Consider the following 16,161-nt stretch of genomic DNA (forward strand, 5'->3'; position numbering starts at 1 on the left):
TGTGAGAGATTAGCGTGTTAATGTGAGAGATTGGCGTGTTAATGTGAGAGATTAGCGTGTTAATGTGAGAGATTAGCATGTTAATGTGAGAGATTAGCGTGTTAATGTGAGAGATTATCGTGTTAATGTGAGAGATTGGCGTGTTAATGTGAGAGATTAGCGTGTTAATGTGAGAGATTAGCGTGTTAATGTGAGAGATTAGCATGTTAATGTGAAATATTAGCGTGTTAATGTGAGAGATTATCGTGTTAATGTGAGAGATTAGCGTGTTAATGTGAGAGATTATCGTGTTAATGTGAGAGATTGACGTGTTAATGTGAGAGATTAGCGTGTTAATGTGAGAGATTAGCGTGTTAATGTGAGAGATTAGCGTGTTAATGTGAGAGATTAGCATGTTAATGTGAGAGATTATCGTGTTAATGTGAGAGATTAGCGTGTTAATGTGAGAGATGAGCGTGTTAATGTGAGAGATTAGCGTGTTAATGTGAGAGATTAGCGTGTTAATGTGAGAGATTATCGTGTTAACGTGAGAGATTGGCGTGTTAATGTGAGAGATTATCGTGTTAATGTGAGAGATTAGCGTGTTAATGTGAGAGATTATCGTGTTAATGTGAGAGATTAGCGTGTTAATGTGAGAGATTAGCGTGTTAATGTGAGAGATTAGCGTTTTCATGTGAGAGATTAGCGTGTTAATGTGAGAGATTAGCGTGTTAATGTGAGAGATTAGCGTGTTAATGTGAGATCAGAGAGCAGCCTCCACGACGAGTGCACGGTAGGCTATGTTCATGTGAGAGATTAGCATGTTTATGTGAGAGATCAGCATGTTAATGTGAGAGATTGGGGCCGGTACATCAGCATTCAATCCTTGTTGGACCAAATCTTCAATGATTGCAACGGTGTCGGGCACAGGAACTTTGGTGAAAAAAGAAACGACATCGAAACTAACGAGAAAATCACCTGGAGATAGTGAGATGTCCTTAGTTAAGGATACCAAGTGAGCTGAGTTAAGTACAGATGAGGTGGTCTTACCAGTGAATGGTTGAATGTCTCAAACAGAAACCGGGCCAGTTTGTAGGTGGGTGGGTCAATGGTGGAGATGATGGGATGAAGGGGTGTACCATCTTTATGCATTTTTGGTAAGCTATACAATCTGGGAGATCTAGCAGCAGAGGGTTTTAAGGAAACCCGTTTGGTTTGTTCAATTAATGAAGCCGAATCAGTGATGATGTTGTTGTTTTTTGTGACGAAGCTGTTGGTGGGATCTCTTTCAATATTTGTGTAGCTACCATCATTAAGGTGGTCCTTAATGTTATTATTGTATGTGGTTTTGTCCATGATGACCGTGGCATTGCCCTTGTCGGCTGAGAGGATGACGATGTCATCTCTCTTTTTTTATTGAGATAGTTCAAAACGTCCATCCTACTGATGTTGCTGATTAGTGTCTTGGCGTTTTTGAGGATTGCCACGATTTCCAATTTAGCTGCAGCGATGTGTCCCAACCCCTGAAGGGCTACATCGACATGGGCAATTATATCATCCACTGGGATGTGTTTAGGGGTGACTGCAAAGTTCAACCCTTTAGCCAAAACCGATTTTAGGCCGTGGGAAATTGGATTATTACTCAGATTAGTAACAACCTTGTCAACGTCTAATTTTTTTACGTCTTGATCTGGCTTCTTCTTGGAAAGGAGGTTGAACTTGGAAATCAGGTTATCTTTACATTTAGCTGACCTCTCACATTAACACGCTAATCTCTCACATTAACATCACTAGCCCCGCCCACGTCGTTTATGACCCTAGGACGACACCCTATGAAACAGTCTGCATTCAGCAGCTTTTGCCCTCTTTCCTCCTGATGAACGATCGCTTTTGTTGTGATCGAAACGTCGTCGTTTTTTGTTTATTTTATACTCATTATTTGTATTAATTTGTACCTATCTACATGATTTTACCGAAAGACGCAAATAATTACTGGTGAAATATTCGCAATTCACAGGTACAGGAGGGCCAACACCCAACCGTATGCTTGCTTTGATTTCAACGTATCGACACGAGGGTTGGCCACCCTGCTAAGCGAAACGCTGGTCACAGGAACGGCAGTCGCCTTCAATTCTACTCATGTTCACCGCGCTATTGTGTTCTTGACACACAGGCTGTTACGCTGCGTGCAGCATAAAACCATTTTCAAGGTCTTTTATTGAACGCAGCACTGGATCACAACTGATAAGGCTTCACTTTTGAATCCTCGAAACCGCCTCTCGATACGTCACAGAGGCAAAATGTACCCGCTGATAAATGACAACAGAGGCTCGAATTTTTCGATGTAAAGTTTTCGTGACTGCAGGGATTCATCTTCTTGGTTCTTTCGGTAAAGTCACGTAGAAGGGAAATAATAAAATAATAATAACAAAACATAATAAAATACAATTCTCACGACGTTTCGGCCACAACGCAAGCAGCCGTCCTCAGGTGAAGAACAGGTCTGATGAGGACGGCTGCTTGCGTTGTGGCCGAAACGTGGTGATAATTTTTTTTTATTACGTTTCATTTTTATTATTTTATTATTTCCCTTCTAAACGTGACTTTACCGAAAGAACCAAGAAGATGAATGGCCGTTGTGTTCAAGAAACGGCCGTACTGGAGCGACCCACCTTTGAGTTAGCCAGCACACACTGGAAAGCATCGTTAAGCGACTTTTACCCGTGTCACTCGGCCCTCTTTCCCTCCGGAGTGCATTGTGGTTGCTGCCCCGAACCAGTGGTTGTCCCGAGAATAGAATCAGCCTCGCCATAAGATTGTGGAAACGTCACCACTTGAAAAGTGCTATGAAAAAGATATTGAGCAACGCTTCAATGATCTTTGATGAATAATTAACTTTTTTATTGTATGTATGTATGTATGTTGAACTTCTTTCACACAGTATGTAGTCAACCATGCTAATCGGATGTGCTGGGGAAGGACAACAAACTAAACACAAAAAGGGGTTCTAAAGGATAAAATTGTCAAATCTCAATTGAAAAGTGCATAGCTCCAGTGGCTTCCTACTATCAGAAGAGCATTTCAGACGTGCCGCAGAAGCACATCTGAAAGCGCGCGATGCGTTGACCATCTTTGTTCGATGGCCAGCCGAAAGCCGCTGCTGTGAAGATGACCGGATGTCGCGTGATGATCGTTTACGGTCCTTGACGAGACCATCAAGGCATTTGCGGTTCATTTGTGGCGAGCACTTCGTGCGCCACCTCGTAATGACCCTCACCGGCGCGCTAATCACCGTGCGCACAGGTGCGTGGGCATGAGCCAGCACCACGCGGCCGAGGAGGGGCTGAGTCGGCGTGGCACCATCTACCCTGGCGCGCTCCATGCCGGCGGGCCGGACAGCGAGGCCCAGGCGGGCGGCACAGAGGGCTTCTCTGCGGCGGCCGCGTCCTCATCCCCGTCGGGGCCCGACGAGCCGGGGTCGCTCGGTGGCTCCAACTGCAGCGTGAGCGGTGGCAGCGGCGTGAGCGAGAGCGGCCTGGACAACCCCGCGTTCGAGGAGAGCACGGACGAAGAGAGTGAGTGACGACGACGACCGTGCAGGCGACGATGCGTGGCTCAACCCCCGAACGTTGGGGGTGGGGGAGGGGGGGGGTTGGAGGGTGGTTGTCCCTCCCCCCCACCCCCCCATCCCCCCACTGAAAACTCAGACCGCCCCCATTATATATGTATTATCTATTTTGAAAAATTCTAAAATGATATATCCCGATAGTGCAATCGGTGGAATGGCACCAAGAAGTGAAGTTTCCTTTTGGATGTCTCGCAGAGCAGTGCGACTTCTCGAGTTGGCGAATGGCCACGGCAGTAGACATCTCAGAGCTGTGAATTGATTATCCTCGCTCTGAGATGTCGCAGCACCCCTTCCGAGTGATCTAGTCATACACGCTGGTTCAATATTTAGAAAGGGGGTGAGGGCTAGAGTGGAATGTATGATGTACAACATCAGATCGTTTTGCTGTTCGGGTTGAGTGTCCCAACGTTTGTTTAAAGTTTGTTTACTATTGACTGTGATGTCGTGCCCCCCTAGTACCCGATTAGTGATGCTAATATGCTTGAAGTGGTGGACAAATATCATTTGTGGGCCGTTTTAAAGTGGCGGACGTTACGTCACCACGGGGCGTATGTGTGTATGTTGAATCTCTTTCGTACCGTACATAGCCGACCGTGATAATCATGAGTGTGAATTTGTGGGTTGCATCCAGGTCATGCCTCTCTAGGTCCCCCACCCCTGATGTCGGATGCAGTCTGTGTTGTGAATTGATTATCCTTAACATCCAATAGCAAACTTTACAACAATTACTTTTTCTTTTCTTCTGTCTTGTTCTCAAGTGTTGCGAATGTCGCTTTAACTTGATTTCACGCTTGCAATTTCGCCAGACAATTGCAGAGTCCCTTCCGGGCGTAATTGTTTGGTCGCCTCCTCCTTTAATCAGGACTCGTCTGCAATTGCGGTGCTTTCAGAAGGGGAAAAAAAGTCACACGATACTTTGTTGATCCAAATTATGCATATGCGCTCTAAATGCAATTCTGCTGGGATTTCTCAGTAGAGCAGACCCAAGGAAACAATGCGAACAGTAAATTGTTCGAGTCCGTGGCCACTTTAAGATGTTCCATTTCGTTTGCAACTCTCCCCGCAAATGGCTTTCTTTTCAGTCGTCTGCAAATGCATTCATTGTTGGGGAGCACCAGACAGTCGCAAATGTTCCAGCAGTGAAGCATTCAAAGCACAGCCGTCTGCATGGGCAACTCTGTGGTGATAGCAGCAGAGAAGAAATTAATACAATGCCAAAGTGGTTACAAGGAGGAACACAAATCGGCCCATGTTGAGAATATCAATGGGTTCAAATTCAAACCGGTTCAGTGTGTGTATAAGCGCAGGGTGTGTGTGTGTGTATAAGCGCAGGGTGTGTGTGTGTGTGTGTGTATAAACGCAGGGTGTGTGTGTGTGTATAAACGCAGGGTGTGTGTGTGTATAAGCGCAGGGTGTGTGTGTGTGTGTATAAGCGCATGGTGTGTGTGTGTGTGTATAAACGCAGGGTGTGTGTGTGTGTGTATAAGCGCATGGTGTGTGTGTATAAATGCAGGGTGTGTGTGTGTATAAATGCAGGGTGTGTGTGTGTATAAATGCAGGGTGTGTGTGTGTAAACGCAGGGTGTGTGTGTGTAAACGCAGGGTGTGTGTGTGTAAACGCAGGGCGTGTGTGCGTGTGAGCGGTTGTGTAGCGGTTATCGCGCTGCGCTTCGAACCCAGCAAACCAAGTTCGAATTTTGCTCACGGCCAATACCGGTGACGATTATCTGAACTGGCCATGGGCCTCCCCTTGGTCTACTCAGCCTCAAATGAGTACCTGGTGCGCTGTGTAAACATCGCCACTAGGGAGACAAAGGCGGCCCGGCGCGGTGTTGGCCACCCACCCCCTCGTGTGCCGTGCCGGCATTCAAAGGGTGCTCCTCACTAACGGCACTTGCTCCGACAATCTCAACAGCTATAAGGTCGGGGGCGGGGGGAGTGTGGGGGATCTTTGTCTCCATGTGTTTGAATCCATGTATGCGCATGCCAAATCTGCGTGTAACAATACTGCGGGATTCATCTTCTTGGTTCTTTCGGTAAAGTCACGTAGAATGGAAATTATAAAATAATAAAAATAATACATAATAAAATTAGTTATTGTGAGAATTATTTTATTATGTTTTATTATTATATTATTTACATTCCACGTGACTTTACCGAAAGAACCAAGAAGATGAATCCCTGCAGTCACGAAAGCTTTAAATCGAAACATACTGCGGGAGTTTGGGACCAAATCATCTGCGCTAAACCTGGGTGGTCTCAACCGATGCACACCCCGGGTGCCGTGTTTGCCCATTTTCAGGGCCCACTTCCGGTTCTATCCACTTGTACACAGCTCCTACCCTGCCCTTGTTCTGCCCTGCATCATGCCATGAATTGTCCCCCCCCCCCCGCCCTTGCTTTACCCCCCCCCCCACACACCACCAGCTGATGTTACACAGTGTCGTGAGATACGCTCCAGCTTAGATGCTCGATTCAAACTATGATTATTCTTATTCTGCCAAAAAAAAACGGTACCTGGAACCGCATGATTGCGCCATTGCATTCAGAGATTACAGTATTATGCGATTATAAAACAACACCATTCGTGTTTTTTTTGGTTTGTATTGACAAGATCAAGCTGTCAATACAAACCAACCAGTCAATGCAAACCAAAAACAAATGCCAATTTCTTTACAACTGATTTTAGTGTTTAGTTTGTTGTTCTTCCCTGCACCTCCGATTAGCACGGTTGGCTACGTACGGTGCAAAAGAAGTTCAACGTACACACACTGAGTTCCCTACCTGTCACGTGGGGTACGCGTGGCCACGTCTAGGGAGTCGACAACTCGTGTAAACGGTCACATGGTGCATAATAAAGGTTTTTGGGTCAGATCGCGTTATTTATAAATGTGTTGTAACCCTCCACCACCCGACACGGCCAAACAGTAAAAAAATGTGTCACGTTTTTCAAAGGACAAAATAATTCACTTTTTTAGCCAACCGGTGTGCTGAAGAGAGAATCAACAGCATGCCCGATGAAGCTGATTGTAATTATCAGCGAAACGTCGTACTACTCAAATTTTAAAATGCTGTTGATTCTCTCTTCAGCACACCGGTGGGCTAAAGAAGTGAATTATTTTGTCCTTTGAAAAACGTGACACATTTTTTACTGTTTGGCCATGTCGGGTGGTGGCGGGTTATGACACATTTATAAATAACGCGATCTGTCCTAAAAACTTATATTATGAACAATGAGTAACGCTTTGCGGTGAGGTCAATGGTGGTTGTCCTCGTAGATAGACGCCTCCACGATGGGATTGTGGAATTTACGCAAATGGTTCATGGCTACGAAGAGGAGGTGAGCACCACCTCAATGCTTATTCGAGCAGAAAATTATCTTGACTTTTGACGAAGGGAATGGTCAGTCATCCGCATCCAGTGAAACTCAGCCTCCCCCCCCCCTCCGCTTCATCGCGATGGTAATTGGCTCGCATTAAACTGTACGGGATTTTTTTCTTTTCTTGTGAAAGTGTAAATATTTCATTCTAAATATTTAGTTGTGATTAAGTTATTCGGTGCTAATAATACGCATGAGGTTATAAATCAATGTAAATGTAATTAAAATGTAGATTTTTTCTTCTTCTATTCTTTACATTTTATGTTAAACCTATTTGTTGGTAGGCATAGGGCTCTGCGGGCAGCTGTTGTGGCTGGTAGGGGGTTCACGAGAAGCTGAAGGTTGGGAATGACGAGAGAAAGAGAGAGAGAAAGGGAGCGAGTGAGCGAGCGAGCGAGCGAGGCTCACAGCTCCGAATTGCACGCAAATATTTCTGAAAGAGCATCCACGTGTGCCCAAAATGCACTCGGCGTAATTACTGCGGAGCAAGCGGCGTGAGAATAAAGCGCAGATGACATTTTATGGATGAGCGCCCCCAGACTCGTGATGCACATGCTATACCACGCCGGGTATCTCTGCACCAAATAGCAGCAAAGACACCCCCCACACAATTTTACTTCCTTCTCAAACAGATGCCAACACCTGCGGGTTTAAATCCAATGTTTGTGAGTGAACACAATCTTGCGTTTGGCTGGCCATCTTACAAAAGACGGTCACCGCATCACACGCTTTCAGATGCACATTGCGGCCGTCTGGAACGCTCTTCCCCACGATGTTGGGATGCCACTGGAGCTATTGCACTTTTCATTGTAGATTGAAAACTAATTTGTTCAGAACTGCTTTTTGTGTCGAGTTTGTTGCCTTAACCCCCCACCTCCGATTATCACGGTTGGCTACGTACGGTGCGAAAGTTCAACATACGTACAGACAATATTAAAAAAAATGGGAGAACCAAGCAAAAAAATCAGACATTGCTTTTAACGGTGAATGCATTGAGCATGTGCGAGTGTGTAGAAGTATCGTGGGCACTTTGTGTCGAGCTGTACCCTCTCGTTCGAGGCCTCATCAATCATGTGTTGACACAGAATATGCATCCTCGCCGCCCGCATTACGCCTGTTTTGGCACGGCCGTGCGTACATTTTTAACGGGGATCGACTGCGTACCGTCGGACAACGTTTGAATAAAGAGCAGAGTACAACTACACTCGCACGGTGCAGGATGTCCGTAAAAGTATCGACCGTTTTTGAAGAATCGTAATGAGACAGCGGCGTGAAACTGCGTGGTTTTAATGGTGGAGTCACGTGAAATACAAAAGTGTTTGCCACGAGAGAAACGACTGAGCGATCTTCAGCAGTTGCACGACAGAAGCAATTGAAATAATCACGGCAGTGATGTTGGCAGACACTTAGGGCTCTCAAATCTCGATGCGATGGACATTGCGGGAGAATGAGCGTCGGACGGCAAAAAAAATAGAATCTTCACACGACCGGATTGTTGAATTGACCCAGCTCACACTGCGGTCCCAACTGAAATATTTTAATAATTTATGATACCTTTATGGACATCGTGTGTTTCATGCTTTGCCAAGGAACATAATTAGCAAAAAAACACTGCAAGGCCCGCAGCGTGTAGAGCACTCGTCAGCTCGAGCAAAATCAAACTAAAATACGTTCTCCTTTCTGTTCACGCTGCAAATGCAGTCCCACTAAGCCAGTAGTCAACCCTAACACTAACGCAAGCACATGGTTGTACCCACCATCATAGGCTAAGCACTAAATCACACACAAGCTGTAGGTGCTGGCCCAAAGCCAGTAACTACCGATTCAAAATACAAGGCTCTCTCCGCAGCCAATCACTCACACCTGTGTTCTCTGCGCCAGTCCTTCCCAAATCGCACGTTTTATATTAGACTGGTGAAATATCCACACGTGCACGATGCCCCCCTCCCTCCATTCACACCTGCGAAGACTCGGACCCCTGCCATTGAGCACGGTCAAACACTGGACTGGGAGGTGGCCAGGTGGTGCAATTGTCAGAGTGCTAACCTGGCATTGCTCTGAGATCCTCGGTTCAAATCCAGACAGCCGCCTGTGATTAAGTCGGGTCCTCAAATGTAGCGGGGCTGATGGCCCAAACGCGCAAAATATATCATCACTTAAAATTTGTTCCTGCACTTTATTTGGCCAAATTCCATCTCTGAGAATTGAAATATCAACGATATTGCAGAGTGTGTAGGAAGCACTTCCCTCTCCTGTGTGTGGCTCCGATTATCACTTGAAAAAGGGATTTTCAGAGGTAACTCTGCGATATCCACTTCCACAGGCCGTTCTCTAACACTAAAGGTTGCACTGCGCAGCAAGAGGTCTGGAATGATACTTTGTCTACTACATGATAAAACTAGGGGGGGGGAGGGGGGTTGATGGAAATTACTGAAAACAAAAGATGACATTTTATGGATGAGCGCCCCCAGACTTGCGATGCACATCACCGCGGACCTCGTAACCTCGTCACCGCTTGCGTCCCCCCGTCCTGCAGTCGCGCCGGAGCACCCCCTGTCGCACATGCGCCGCCCGCTGTCCCGTGGGGCGGGAAGACCAAGCCGACGACGGTACCGGCATCGGCCTCACCGGCGGCGTGGCAGGCGGTCCAGCCGCTGGGCTATGAGTGGCGGGGAGGGGGGGAGGCGTAGAATTGGACTGAGGGTGACCTCATTTCGTTTCCTACACCTCGACCGATGCACATCGTGCCAAGACACTACATCTCCGATTACCACGGTTGGCTACGTACGGTGCGAAAGAAGTTCAACGTACAGTACACATGCATACGTAGACCCCCACAGTTCAACCGTTGTTGGACCTTCCTTATCGTCAGCCATGATCAATCCACTGCTGCATAAGCCACCCGGAACATTACTTGGTTTTGTGATATAGCACCTGCTGATTTTGTTGCTCTATCACGAGCGAATTTACCTCCTTTGACTGCCATTCCGATGTTAGTCTTGACCACTGTCCGTCATCCATTGAAGCGATGTGTACTGCTCAAGCCCGTGGACCACCAACACATTCTAGTTTTGGTGGTCAGCAGAAGCATATTGTAAATGATCGCCAGGTTTAGGGGCACACGCATTTAATCGGTTGTTGTATAGGGAGGGTTGGTGGGTCACGCACAGATGGAGCTTGAGTAACACATCTATCTGTAGTCGTATTGTGCTTTAATAATAATAATGATAAACTCAGTTTTCCAGAGCGCTATTCGCACAAAGAGATTGTATGCTATGCACTGACCGCTGACCTCTTGCAAAAACCCCAAAAAATTGAGGCTACTTGCCAAACATCTTGAAGCACAACCCTCCTGAAAAGGAATATTGATACTTAATTAGGCTTTCTTGGGTAAATAAACCACATTTTTGCAAACAATAATTCAGTGGCTTGGTACGATGTCCGCATGGTAAAGTAACAATAGTGTTAACCTAAATCCACTGAAGTGCCAAGCGCTATTCATTATTCTCAACAAATCCTAATATGTTGAGCTAACCATAAACAAAATGGCTAATAAACAATGCTAATTATAATCTCTTACATCTGTTTTGACATTAATGCATTCTAACTGCATCCTGTGTTCTCATTCCTCTGGCTTTATCGGCAATACTTAGGCCCACATTGTTTTCCACAGTCCCAAAGTAATTATATTTAATTAAGGGCACCTCTCTAAGCACAGGCAGCGGCGCACAAACATTAGCAAGTTTAATGGCCACTGCGAAAGAACGCTTCTGATTACCAAAGTAATGGAGAGACAGATAAGCATTAAAAAGGCGAGAGCAGTGGTCGACGTTTGCATTTAGAATTTTGTTAAAGCCCTCGTGACCTTCGTGATGTCACGCTGCGGGTAAACGTGGCTGTACAAAAGTCACGCCTCAGTGACCAATACAAGAACATGGGTTGGCCATCAGCAGCGGCAGCAGCAGCAGCGGTCTCCCTGGCCAGAGCCGTGGGGGTAGGTGTCTCAGCTTGATGTTTTTTTTCTTCCTCCTCCATTAAACACATTCATGGCTTGAAGCGCATTGAGATTTGACGTGAGCAGACGCCGCTGCGTTTTGTCCAGTGGCGTTCACAGTTAATATCGCAATGCTTAGGCGGTGACTGCTATTTATTCCTGCTATTCCATTCCTCTCTCTTTACTTTATTTTCATATCGTTCCCGAGATCATAGCTGATGACCCGCCCACACATTGTTGACCCGCCCATACTGGGCATCTGTGAAAAGAGCTTTATAGCTCTTTAGATTCCTCCTGCAGTCGAAATAGAGATTCTGATTCTGTGGGCTGCTGCTGTCTTTTATTCCGGTCAGCTGGAAAGTTACTTACGTGGTTCTTTGCCTATTTTTTTAAAAACAGTTGTTGGGCATAGGTTCAAAGGCCCAATAATAACAAGCAACCAGTAGCAATCAGCACCATCAAAAGTTGGAATGGATAGAAATCAGAGTTTCTTGCATTGAGCAAGGTTATTATTATTATTGTAAGGGATTTGGAGAAGAGACGACAGGAGGGAAGTCCCAAAGTGGAGCAGTGAGAGGCAAAGAAGCAGGATGGGAAGCATCATGACCTGCAGGTTGTCGGTTGATCACCGTGTGGATGAGAAGAAGAAGTAGTAGTTTTCAGCTACTTCAATGTCAACCAAATGTAAAGTTAACGTGATCGCTAAACTCAACCTCCTGTCAAAAAAGAAGCCAGAGCCACACATTGAAAAGTTAGATGTTAACAAGGTTGTTGTCAATCACAGCAACAACCCAATTTCCGAGAGCCTAAAATCGGTACTAGCTAAAGGGTTGAGTTTCGCAGTCACCCCTAAACACATTCCAGTGGATGATATCATTGCCCAGGTAGACGTTGCCCTCAAAGGTTTGGGACACATCCCGGCAGATGTTGCAAGATCTGAAATCGCTGCTATCCTCAAAAACGCTAAGAAAGCCATTAGCAAGATCAGCAAGGACGAGCGTTTTGAACTCGCTCAATTGAAAAAGAGAGGTGACATTGTCATCCTCTCATCCGACAAGGGCAATGCCACTGTCATCATAGATAAAACCACGTACAACAGCAACATTCAGAACCTTCCTATGATGGCAGCTATACCAAAATTAATAGAGATCCTACCAACCGCATGGCCACGAAAACCAACAATATCATCACTAATTCGACTTCTCTAATCGAACCGACAAAGCAGCTCTCTCTTAAACCCTCGGCTGCTAGACCACCCAGATTTTATGGCCTTCCAAATAATCCATAAAAAAGGTCGCCCCCACTCCGTCCTATCGTCTCCACCATTAACTCACCAACCTACAAACTGACTCGATTTCTGTCTGAGACCCGGCTTCCTTTCACGGGGTGATGGGGGTGGCGATTAGCGACTCTGCTTACCACGTATCATCCTCAACGATGGGATAGTCATGTTCACGATACGGTGTGTTATGATCTTGATTTTAAGCTTTCGTGACTACAGGAATCCATAGTCTTTGGTTCTTTTGGCGCAACACAAGCAGCAGACCATCCTTTTGCCACCTGATGATGGACGCTTGTGTTGCGCCCGAAACGTCGTGATTTATTTTATTTTATACCTACGTGACTTTACCGAAAGAACCAAAGAGTACGTGTGTCATGATATTTCACAATTCTATCGTTGTGCTTCCGTGTACTTGCATCGCTTCGTGACTGAATACACCTTCAACGATGTCCAGCCGTAGTCCGCTCAAAAGAGCATTCACGGGATAGGCGTTCATCCCCATTTTAGAAGCAGTCTGGAAATTCCACATTGCTATGGCGGTGGCAAGTCTAACCCAGAGGGGGGGGGGGTGAGAAAAAAAAACACCCCCCACTGCAACCTTACTCACGGGCCCAAACGTACGTACTCTTAGTTATTTCGGTAAAGTCACGTAGGTAAAAAATTAAATAAAAATTAATTTAAAAAAATATCAAATGAGGCCTCACTTGATGCAGAAAATCTGGCTGTGACGGTCCCACCTGATGACGGAGACTTGTGTTGCCTCCGAAACGTCGTGATTTTTCTTAAAGTTAATTTTTATATCATTTTTTACCTACGTGACTTTACCAAAAAACTAAGAGTATGAATCCTTGCAGTCACGAAAGCTTCAAATCTAGAACCAAACGTACGTGTTTGCACAGAGCGGGGTTGTCCATGCAGAGCCACTGGTCATTGTGTGGGGCTGGCAAGATTGAGCCGTGGAATGTGGTGGCTCTACCTCATTTGAATGAGGACCTCGTCCTCCTCCCTCCTCCTCCTCATCCTCCTGCGGGCCCGTGCGCTTTGTTTCCCGGCGCTTGTGTTCCCGCAAACGTCTGGGAGCCGTGACCCCGTGGGCCGAGCCCTGTGGAGCACAAAGGAAACCTGGGTGAGAAAGAACGACCTTGACTTTGTGCTGACGAATCTGTCTCCGTGTTCAATTATTGGCTATTTTCCTTTCTAAAGCGACCGGCAATGAGGGTTAATATTCACCAAGCACAACGCGCCTCGGTACGGAATTTGCACTTCAATATAAAATAAAAATAAACGTTTCTTGCAGTAAAAAACTAAAGTGTCAGAGCGATTTCCTGCTCAAGTGACACCTGAGCCAGTGCTTGTATCCAGTTTACATCCTTGAAGCCAGCGGTGGAAATTCCACATTCATATGACGGGGGGTGAGTCCATCCGTATAATTGAACACTGCCGACTTGCCCACAACGTGGTACTCTTTTTATCGACCCCATAAGAACAACATTACTTTGCGTCGATGAGCATCGATGCAGTGACGGTAAAATCTCCAGTGTGTTTGTGGGTTGGGCCGCGTGCTGTTCGGCAATGTCTGATGTTTCACTCCTCGTGGTGTTGTACTGCACGTCGTTTTTGTTATCAATGCGCACTGCCTGCTGTGACATATATGGTTCAGAAACACGGTCATTATTGACAAATCGAGACCGAGAGCTGAAAAGAGCTCAAAGAAGCGTGGAGAGATGCACGGTTGGAATTTCAATGAGACAACAGAGAGAGAATACATGGATTTTAAAAAAAAACATACGCATGTTAATGACGTCACTCAAACTGTTAAGAAAACTAAGTGTGTTTGGGGGAGGACACATGGTAAGAAGGGATGATGGCCGGTGAGCAAGACTGGTTGATGGAATGGCAGTCAAGAGAGAACATGCACTGAGAAGATGGAGCGGTAATGGTCAGTTCTTGTGCAGCAGTGAGATGGATTGTGGGGATGGTGGGATCAGCAAGGATCACAGCAGCGTGGCCATGCCTTCAACCAGCAGTGAATAGACCATGGCTGACGAATGTCAATGACAATCATTGGTGTTGACGTTTGTCATTGCGAGAAGGGAGCGATGATGGCCTTTGGTGAAGAATAACAGCCGAGCAATGGAACGTGCCGGAGGGAGAGATGGAGCGATGCGATAGGCCGGTGTTCAGGTGCTCATCGGATCGTTACATTGCAGGATTGCGCGACGTGACGGCAGCTGGGAGAAGCCTCGATCCGGCAGCGGAATGATCATAAATGATGACGACGACGACGATAACGACGACGGTGATTGGTCCGCGCGTCTCCCGTTTAAATCCCGCTCGACCCCAGACACGCCGCGAGCCCTGGGGGGCATCCCGGACGGCGAGGTGACCACCATCGAGGTGGCGCGTGCCAACCCCTACATGGAGCTGGGCATCAGCGTGGTGGGCGGCTGCGAGACGCCGCTCGTCACCGTGGTCATCCAGGACGTGTTCCGCGAGGGGGCCATCGCACTGGACGGCCGCCTCCTCCCCGGGGACCAGATCCTGCAGGTGCGACTCCTCGCTGACGAGCTCGGAGGCCGAGCTAGCCGGGAACTCGCGTGCACCGGCTCTGTCCAATGCATTTCCACACCTGGCACTACACGTCCAGTCGAGCTGCTTTTGGTGTTACGTTTGTTGTCACTCGCCCCGCACTTCCGATTCGCACGGTTGGCTACGCGCTGTGCGAAACAAGTTCAACGTACACACATTCGGAGTCTGTCCGTGCCCACTGTGGCCTGCCAGCAAATTGGGAAATGTCCACAACTTGCACACCACATGCAGTCTACCTTTTGCTGTGGCTTTGGCTGCGACGAGTCATGTACTGCCTACTCCTGTCTGCCAAAGAAACGGAAAACATTCCCGCGCCTGTCACACTGCACGCAGCACTCTCGAGGCGACGTTTGGTGCGTGACGGTGGGTAATAGTCATCCGTTGACTGGGACGTCGATGAATTGATTGAAATCGATTCCACGCTCGTGATGAGCGCATCAATTTTCGCATGTAGAAGAATTGATTATTTACACAAATGGCACGTTCACGTGGGGTGAAGAGTGGGTACGTACTCCAACCTATTCCAAGACGTCGGGCCTGTGCGGAACAGTTGGCCAATTACCCTCGAGACGGGGCAAGAACTGGTTTAAAAGCTTCGTCAAACCGACGTCGCCGGGCCAATGCTAACCACCGTGCCACCACTTCACGTGCTAATAGACACATTGATACTATTAGCACGCGTTCATTCGTACGCAATGTCACACGTCGACGCCGCCCGCCCCACCCTCCCCCCCCCAACGCCGTCCACGCAGGTGAACGGCGTGGACATCAGCAACGTGTCGCACAACTCGGCGCGCGCCGCACTCGCTCGCCCGTGCCCCTCGCTGCGCCTCACCGTGCTGCGTGAGCGCCGCTACGGCACGTCCGGCACGCGCGCCGCGCCGCCGCAGCCTCCGCCGCCGGCGCAGCAGCTGCAGCTGGCGGCCGGCCAGCCCGCCCCGTCACCGCCCGGCGCGGCCGCCCCCCCGCAGCAGCACGCGCAGGGCTCCCAGCATGCACCCGCGGCGGCAGCGGCTCAGCAGCAGAGTTCGGACGGGGGGCCACCGGCATCGGCGGCGGCTCCGAGGGGGCCTCACTGCCAGGGGGGGCACCCACCGCCACCGCCGCCTCCTCCGCCGCCGCCGCCGCCGCCGGGGCCGCCGAGCGCGGAAGGGCCGGCAAGCGCCGTGGCGGCCGGCGGTGCGGGCGCCAGGGACGACAGCTTCCACGTGGTGTTGCACAAGCGGGGCGGCTCGGGGCGCGAGCAGCTCGGCATCAAGGTGAGGCAGAGGTTGCAACCGGGTACCCGATACGCGGCTACCCGTACCCGGC

General features: G+C 48.1%; 1 protein-coding gene across 1 annotated transcript in view; it reads left to right on the forward strand.

The window, feature by feature from the left end:
• Nucleotides 1-16,161, forward strand: part of LNX2 (ligand of numb-protein X 2) — a 47,777-nt gene that overhangs the window by 6,524 nt on the left and 25,092 nt on the right. The window contains 3 exon segments of the mRNA XM_078865064.1: nt 3,283-3,554; nt 14,606-14,808; nt 15,603-16,109. Coding sequence (XP_078721190.1) covers nt 3,283-3,554; nt 14,606-14,808; nt 15,603-16,109 — 982 coding nt within the window.

Source organism: Lampetra fluviatilis, chromosome 19 (assembly GCF_964198595.1).
Source record: "Lampetra fluviatilis chromosome 19, kcLamFluv1.1, whole genome shotgun sequence".
NCBI classification, from domain to species: domain Eukaryota; kingdom Metazoa; phylum Chordata; class Hyperoartia; order Petromyzontiformes; family Petromyzontidae; genus Lampetra; species Lampetra fluviatilis.